General features: G+C 45.2%; 1 protein-coding gene across 2 annotated transcripts in view; it reads left to right on the top strand.

The window, feature by feature from the left end:
• LOC109296603 (ovostatin-like) overlaps positions 1-6,189 on the top strand; it is a 59,702-nt gene extending 53,513 nt beyond the window's left edge. The window contains exons 32-37 of one of the 2 annotated variants that reach the window (XM_019516072.1): positions 1,009-1,133; positions 1,481-1,571; positions 2,164-2,232; positions 3,447-3,549; positions 3,912-3,985; positions 6,012-6,189. In XM_019516072.1, coding sequence (XP_019371617.1) covers positions 1,009-1,133; positions 1,481-1,571; positions 2,164-2,232; positions 3,447-3,549; positions 3,912-3,973 — 450 coding nt within the window. In that variant the 3' untranslated portion in view covers positions 3,974-3,985; positions 6,012-6,189. Of the gene's footprint in view, positions 1-1,008; positions 1,134-1,480; positions 1,572-2,163; positions 2,233-3,446; positions 3,550-3,911; positions 3,986-5,956 lie in introns of both variants that reach the window. The other variant, XM_019516073.1, reaches the window with a different exon arrangement.
• Positions 6,190-8,328: the final 2,139 nt, after the last annotated feature.

The following is an 8,328-nucleotide window of genomic DNA, read 5'->3' as shown; positions in this document are numbered from 1 at the left end:
TTTAAAGGTGGCGGCCCCCCCGGAGGGGCCTGGGTGGCCCCGACCCCCCCCCCCCCCCCCCCACTGATTGCTCTCACATGCAGGTAAACAGAGAAATAAGATGTGGTTAATGCCCTGAACCAGGACCCAGGAAAGGAGGTCTGAACTGAGTTCCTAGCTTTTCCCAAAACTTCCTATATGCCCTTGGGCTAGCCATGTAATCCTTTCGTGTCTCATAAGAGACCTTCTGAGATGTACCATCCCCTTCTGTAAAGCCAAGGCTCATCGGTGTTTCAGGCTGGACAGTGTCCCTCCAGCTCCTTGTCTTTCCCCAAGACCTTTTAATGTATGGGGCTTGTTTACCCCCAATCCTCTGAAGAGAGCAGGACCACACCTTTTAATAAACTCTACCTAAGTGTCATATCCTCAAAGTGTGAAGTGGCACATCTATCAGTCTTGCCTCCCTCCTCCTGGCAAGACCTTTCCATGTAGAAGGACCTCTGTTCTGCAGGGGCAGCCCAGCAGTTGAGTGGCCCAGACCTGACAGGTTGCTCACAGGACCATTGGGAGCAGGCACGGAAGTTGTCTGGGATGCAGCACTTTAGACTGCCCTATGATGAGAAGCGTTCAATACCTAGTGTCAGAGAGAACTCAGAATTTGATGCAGACATATCCCACATTGTCACAAGGTAGTACACCTTTACTTCAAAGGGCTGGTGTGAGGACAAGTCCAGTATGAGCTAAGCACTGCTCTGATATTATGGGGATAGGAACCATTCCAAATCCCTGGACAGGTAAGGATGTTAGTGGGAATTCATGTGGTCTATTTTCTGCAAATTTCCTTTCTGGCCCCTGGGTGACCTGTTTTTCCCCTTGTCCAGTGGGCTGTAATTGCAGATGTGGGAAAGAAGAAGGCTTTTGATGTTGCCAGTAAAGATTTGGGCACTGCTGTGGCTTTCTCAGACAGTTCTCCTGTCCCCAAAGGTAGGTCCAGAAGTTTAATTGTCTATTATTTTTCCTGTATTCCAGACGACCCTGAGATACAACATCCCGCTTCCCCAGAAGGCCTCTGGATTCACTCTTTCAGTGAAGGTGGAAAATGCTTCCTGTGCAAACCCCTTGGGATTAAAATTTGACATTATCATCTCAGCTAGGTAAAAGCCCTTCAATGATCCAGCCACCTGGCACTTAAAAAGAAGCAGCTATTAAGTGATCCATGTGAAATGCCTCAGATAATTAATCATCACATTACATAAAACATTTGTTCCACACACTCTGTTACTCCCTCCATCCAGACAACTCTCCTCCCCTGTGGATTCTAGGCCTTTTCTACAACAGCTGTTCTCAGTCCATCCTTCCACCTCCTCCACGTTAATATGTGATCAGCAATTACATGCAATTCACAGAGGCCTTCAGATGCTGTTTGTGGTCTGGAACTGAGAGGGTTATCATGTTTCCTCTAAATACGTGGTCCATCTTGATGGGATCTCTCTCATTTCAGTTACACTGGGAAGCGTAATGTCTCCAACATGGCCATTATTGATGTGCAGATGCTCTCAGGCTTTGTGCCTGTCAAATCATCCTGGCAGAAGGTAAAGAATGGAAGCCCAGGGTGGATAAGCCACCCCAGAAACAGTGGGATTATATGATATTGCTGAAAGGTCTGAATAAAAGGAGAGGTGTGGTGAGGGCAGTTTTTCAGACCAGGACACTCTGTTGCATCTGCATTACTAGGCCAGAGGATGAGTTCTCAACGTGTAAAGCCATCCAGGGAGCTCCAAACAGGAGCCAGGGTTTCCCAGCTAGACAGAAGTGAGATCTGAGGCTGTGGACTGCCAGATTAGATTAATGAACTGGGATTGCAAACCATTCCAGTCTCCTGCATAACCATTGGAGCAAGCAATATTCACATCCCTCCCAGTCTGCAAGCAGCAGCTCACTTATTGAAGTATGGTTTGTACCCTACCTGGTCTGAGTATTTCCTGACTCACCTTACACAGCCTATATTGAGTGATTATTTGGCACAGCCCTTACTAGCCATTAGACAACACTGGCTTTCAAGTAGAATAGACAGGCTATGCTATAAATGTGAGGACTCCTAAAGCAAGAATGGCTATTTAAGAATATTCTGTGGTATTTCTTGTTTTTACTGATTATTAATATGCCAATATTTTCCCTTTAAAGCTTCTTGATGATAATACTGTGATGCAGGTAGAAACCAAGCAAAACCATATCCTCTTCTACCTAGACAGTGTAAGTTTTGGAAAGTTGTCTCTTTGGTTTGGGGTTTACCAGGTTATAATTCTCCCCCTAATATACCCACACACGATCTACATGCACACACTATAAGGTGCATTTATCATGCACCTTTTGTTGTCTCCTTTGCTGTCACTAACCTGTTGGCAGTTGAAAGGATTCTAATATTATAAATCCTAGAGCAGCTTTAAAGTGTTGTCTCTTCTATTATCACAAAACACACGTAGAAATAGTTTCCTCCTTCCATCCACTAACTGCTTGGGACTAGGAATCAACTTCTGCAATAGGCATGTTACTTCACCAGGAGGTCCTTCCATCTTGCACCTTCCCAGGTCTATGGACAGATAATACAGGATTAGAGTGTGCACTACTCTGTTCTATTCTAAACATGTTTCTATTCCTGCTCCTCCTCCCCCTTCCAAATGCAGAGTTTTCACCCTCTGACCAATCCAGCCTTTCAGTTTGGGACTGCTGTGGTTTGGTCCTGTCCTGCTGGCAGCAATTCTAGCCTGAAAAATATCACCTCCTTAAAGTTCATTGTCCTGTGGTCTGGTAGGACTAGGAATGAGACCATCAAGATGTTTGGAAGGAGTCAATGAATTATAGGGTTAGGAGGGACCTGGAGGGTGGTCTAGTCTGGCCCCTGCATAGATGCAGGACTCACTGGTCCTAAACCACCCTAGACAGATGTCCATCCAACTTCTTCCTGAAAATCTCCCATGAAGGAGATTCTGCAACTTCCCTGGGCAGCTTGGTTCTAGGGAGTAGTTAGGAACTTTCTTACAGTTAGGAACTGTTTTCTCATACTTGCCATCTAGAGTTGCACCTTCTCATTGGCATCCTGCCCCCCACCCCTCCCAATGGCTAGAGAAGCTGTCAGGAAAGATACTTTAATGTAATGACCTGGGATCTAGAGAGGCTGTTTTAGATAATTTTTACATATTGTTTTTACTCCCTCTGGGTTCTCTGTTGTGGTATTCATGGTAATTGAAACACCTGATGACGCAAGCAGAATCGAAGAAAAAAAACAGAACCATAGCCTTCTTAATTAGAAAAATGAATTGATGTAGGCAGGTAAATATCAGGGTTGGACTGTATCATGCCCATGGGAAGAGGCATCTGGGTCCAGAATATATCACTAAGCAGTTGCTGTGCTGGGCCATCTACAGTGAAGTCATTGCTTTATAAACAATGTGTTCTTCCATTTTCAGGTCTCCCCGGTGAAAACCCGTTTCTCATTCACAGTTGAGCAAGAACTCTCAGTATTCAACCTCAAACCAGTTCCAGTGCTGATCTATGATTACTATGAACCTGGTAGGAGGTCTTTCTTTGTAATCCATTGGGGGTGGGGGGAGGAAGTGACACTGCAGTTACTAAAGCCAGTGGAGGACCATTCCCATCAGAGGTGAACTGTGCATAAGGAGCTTAACCCAAAACCACATTGGAGCCAATGGAGAGGCACCTCATTCTGTCAGTGAGCTCTGACTCCAACAAACATGCATAATGCATACAGATGTGTCCATATGGAAATATGTGAAAGGACAGTAAGGAGATATCAGACAGATTCACCCTGTGCTTCTATGGTATTTTTCCATTGCCAGAAGAATGGAGCAAGATGTGTATGGGTGATGAGCATGTTAGCAATGGAGGGACATTCTCTTCTTTTTTTCTTCCAGATGAGAACGCTATTGCTAAATACAAGATGCCCTGCAATGAAACTATCTCTGAAAGCAGCTAGTGGTAGAAAAAGGTAAGCAAGAGCTAGAGGGGGAAGAATGGGTGGATGGACACGATGAAGAAAGATCAGCACTGAGCAAACGCACAGAGTAGAAGGACACACATGGGCTATACAGGTTTATAAACATTCCCATGGACCAGGATTATTTATTCTCCACCAACCTTATCAAAGAGGGATGAGGGAAGGTTGTTTTCATTAAAACTCCCAAACCTGCCAGGTGCCAAGTGCCTTCAGTTCCCTGAGTCATTGGGTGTTAATGGCACTCAGCAGTTGACAGAACCTGCTCCCTGCAGGGTCAGAGATCAAGTGCATGAAATCAGGGGGATTGGAAAATGCCTACCACAGTGGTTCTCAGCCTTTCCAGATTCAAGGCACCCCTTGTTAGACCTAAGATACCCCCTGGAAAAAAACAGCTTTTAGTTTTCATTTGCTTCTTGATTGTATCAAATTAATAGAGCAATGCTTTTACTGCAAAGAACTCAAAAAGACCACAACAGGTCAGAATGTTTTTAAAACTATGACTTCCTACTTGAAATCTCTGGGTTTATCATGTGAATCATGTCTGTACACCTAACAATGCTAACATTACATGGCAGTCTTCTCTGGCTCCCTTGAAAGGATCTCAAGGCACCCACTAGGGTGCTATGGCACTGTGTTTGAGAATTGCTAGCCTAGCATCTTTCATACTGGGTTACCATTCTCATTAGCAAAGCCCCTGAGATCAGCTTCTCAAAGCCTGCATTTCCCAGGTCTCTACTTGGCTATTTCACTTCCACCCAGGGCTCATGGAAATTCCACTTGAAGCCACTGACTCCATGAAACATTTTCTTGGAAGAAAGTATGGGTCAGCATGAAACATTCCTGGAGCATTGGTGAATGAGCATTGGAATTTTTGCCTGACCTGCGGGAGGCTCACATGCAGCTCCTGCTAATGGCAGCAGTCATGCTGGCTGTTGTCTAGTGGATTGTGGACTGTGGACTAGAGCTGTGCAAAGCTTTGGTCCCTGATTCAAATCAGCGGAGATTCAGCCTGATTCGGTGGTCAAAACTCTGAATCCAAATTGAATCGGAGGACCCTTTAATCTCTCCGAATCGAATTGGAACCCTCCGAATAGATTTGGAGAGATTTGGAAAGATTTGGACATAAACACAGCTTTAAATGTTTTTTCTACAAACCTCTAGGTAGCAGGCAGCTCATGAAAGCTGTGATGCTGGGGCGCATGGAGTGTCCCACAGGAGCATGGGGGGCTCCCCAGCGCGCTCAGCAGCAGACCCAGAAGTGGACCAGAAACACTTCCCGTCCACTTCCAGGTCCACTGGAGAGCGAGCAGGCCACCCCCTCACCTCACTGCGACCCTCCTGGCTCAGCAACTGATGCCTCCTGAATCAGGCTGGGGGGGCACCCGGGGTTCCTCCACAGCTGATTGCCAAGCCGCAAGCGGGGGGAAGAGCCCCCCCGATGGACCCAGAATTGGACCAGAAGCACTTCCGGTCCACTTCTGGTTCACCACTGAACACATGGAGGCCCCCCTGCACTCCTGTGGGACGCTCTATGCACCCCAGCATCTCAGTGTTCACAAGCCGCACTGGTACCTCAAGGTACGTAGAAAAAACATTTAAAGCTGTGTCTATGTCCGAATCGCTGATTCTCTGAATTAGCATTGAATCTTCAGATTCGGATTCGGCCAAATTGAATCAGGAACAGTGATCCAAATCAACGAATTGAATCACTGTCCCTGATTTGGGTCAAATCCAAATCTGAATCAGATAGGGCCCACTTTGCACACCCCTACTGTGGATATAGTCAGCAGCTAGTTCCTTCACTCCAGCCTCACATTTCTACACTGAGTGTTTTGATGCTGTGAAAGTGTGCTGGGCTCATGACACAAAGGTGGAGAGATAGAAGCTATTTTCTCCCAGAATTGATAAAAATCTACATGTTGATTCATTCTTGCTGAGCTGCCTTTGTTTTTTTCCTTCCAGGAACGTGATGAATGATGAATGAGTGATGATGTATCCTGCTTTCCTTTGTTCTTAGACCAAAACAACTGCTTCACTGCACTTCACTCTTCTAACCACAGGATCACCCCATGAGGTCATCTGTCATTTTTACCTTAACTGAGGCCAGATGCTCCTGTACCTTCCGCAAAGTTTCTCTCCTGATCCCTAACCTAAACATGTACTAGTTCCTTTCATTAAACCTTCTTGTTATCAGAGATATGTGCATTGCCTTTGCTTTTCTTCTTCCTCACAGTCAAGAGTTAACCAAGATTCCTGTTTGTCTTGGTAAAACTACTCAAAATCTCTCCCATTGCCCCAGTGGGCTGGGGGTTTTGTAGAATTCTTCATAAGTGCCTTTAATAACTGTGCTGATCTCTTTAGGGACCTTTTTATGAATTAAGCAGAAAACCCACCTCTGAATGATCCATTCACAGTGTGTCTGCAGACTCAAGCTGACAACACTGTGAAGAACATAATTCAGTATTGGCAATCCCAAGTGTTCAAAATCATGACTCCGGCCTCAAAAATCAGCTTATTAGTCATGAGATATGTATATATATTTAAAAAATACAGGTTGGGCTCAATTTATTTTTCTTCTGTTTCTTGAACCTTTAGGATGCACACTCCAATCACATTTTCACGTTTTAATTTGCTAACTTATTTTTTTCTTTGAAAGAAGAACTGAATTGCATGAATCCTGTATCTAAGGCTTTTGAAAGAACACCAAACGTCATAAGATGCTCAGTAAAAGCACCTAACAAATTCTTGACTCATTTTAAGTCTCAGTCAAAAAAGCAAAACTTTTCTTTCAGGTAGAGAGACAGCATGCAGTGACTACTATGAAACTTTCTGTGTCTGAAGAGAAAAAAAAAATGGCTGGTGCCTCAGAGTTGCCCATCCCTCACAGAGACTTTTTGTAGTTATAAAATAAAACACACAGAAAGCCGGAAAAGAACATCTGTTTCTAGCTATGGAGTTGGATTCTGGAGGATTTGGGCTCAGAAGCAGTATTTGAGCCTCTAGGCAAATCACCTTCATCAAGTGATTTCTGACTGTATATTTGCTGCAGCAAGTAGGGTTTAGGACATTATTACCGAGACAATGACGTTCTCTGTCTGATGTTTCACTGTGGAGACAGAGGCTTTGTGATGTGCTAGCCTTTAACTCCAAAAGGTGCTATACATTGTTATGAAACTGAGATGCCTCCATTTTCTGAAAACAAGGCCTTCAGATTTCAAAGAAATGTGTGTGTGCAGACAGCAGCCAGAGATGGCTGCAGCAAGTTAGAGGTCTCACATACACACCTGCATGCAGGGGTGGGTCTGGAGGGGTGGTTTGGGGTGTAATTGCACCCCCCTTTAATTCCTGCTCCACTGACAGTTTAAAACAACCACATTTCTATTCAGGTGGAGCTGAGGAAGGCAATTGACTTCATGGCTCATTATTATCTGCTTGATTTCTGCTAATCTCTTCTCTCCACCAGTGTAAAAATCCTTGATCTTCTTCTAATGAAGCTAGCTTTTCTCCAATTGGCTTGTCTGTTACAGACTCCTGATAATGTTCATCTGCTCACCACCCAGCATATCCAGTAGCAATGTGCTAGGGACCTGTACTGGGTGGCTTTGCTCCTAAGGTATTTGAACCTGCAACAAGTCAGAGACAGAAAAGGGCAGAGGCAAAACTAAAATTAGGCTAATTTGAGCAATGGTGAAGCAGTCAGAGGCAGGAGGGAGTTACAATGGTGCAATGAAGGGATAAGGTACTGCAGTGACCCTTTCCTGGGTTATTCGTTGCAGTAGATGATGGAGTCTGTGGGAGACTGAACCAGAGGCACAACCAAGGCAACACAGTCAGGCATGGGTGGATGAGAGGAGTTGGCTTCCCTGGGTAGAGGTGCTGCCAGCAGCTCAAGTGAATCTCTCCCAGTTTGAACTATTGATGTAGGCTGAGGGTGGAAGGCAATGGAGGCCAGCTATGTGAAAGATTTTATTACAGCTCTTCCCCTACCTGCCCTATGCTTTGGGACCATGAGGAGCAGGGAAATTGTTTGGGAGGGATTTTGAGGGGAAGGGGCTGCCAGAGGACATAGGACTCCAGGGACTTCTAGAGGGAAAGGGAGCTTTAGGGCAGAGGCCAGTATGAAAACGGGTGAGAGGCTGAGAATGATTGGAGGGAGTGTTAAAGAGAGGCCTGTGAGCCAGCTGTGTGTGTTGCATAATGTGATAGCACTCATATAGGAAGGGTAGAGATTATACAGGACCCTAAAGCATCAAAACATTGATTCTCAACCCAGGTGCTATGGCACCCTGGAGTACCTTGCAAACCTTTCATGAGTGACCCAGGTTTCTATGTAA

The sequence above is a fragment of the Gavialis gangeticus genome, unplaced genomic scaffold, assembly GCF_001723915.1.
Source record: "Gavialis gangeticus isolate Ggan-Ray unplaced genomic scaffold, GavGan_comp1, whole genome shotgun sequence".
Taxonomy (NCBI): domain Eukaryota; kingdom Metazoa; phylum Chordata; order Crocodylia; family Gavialidae; genus Gavialis; species Gavialis gangeticus.
Note: the sequence above shows the minus strand (reverse complement) of the source record. Positions and strands in the feature narration are given on the sequence as shown.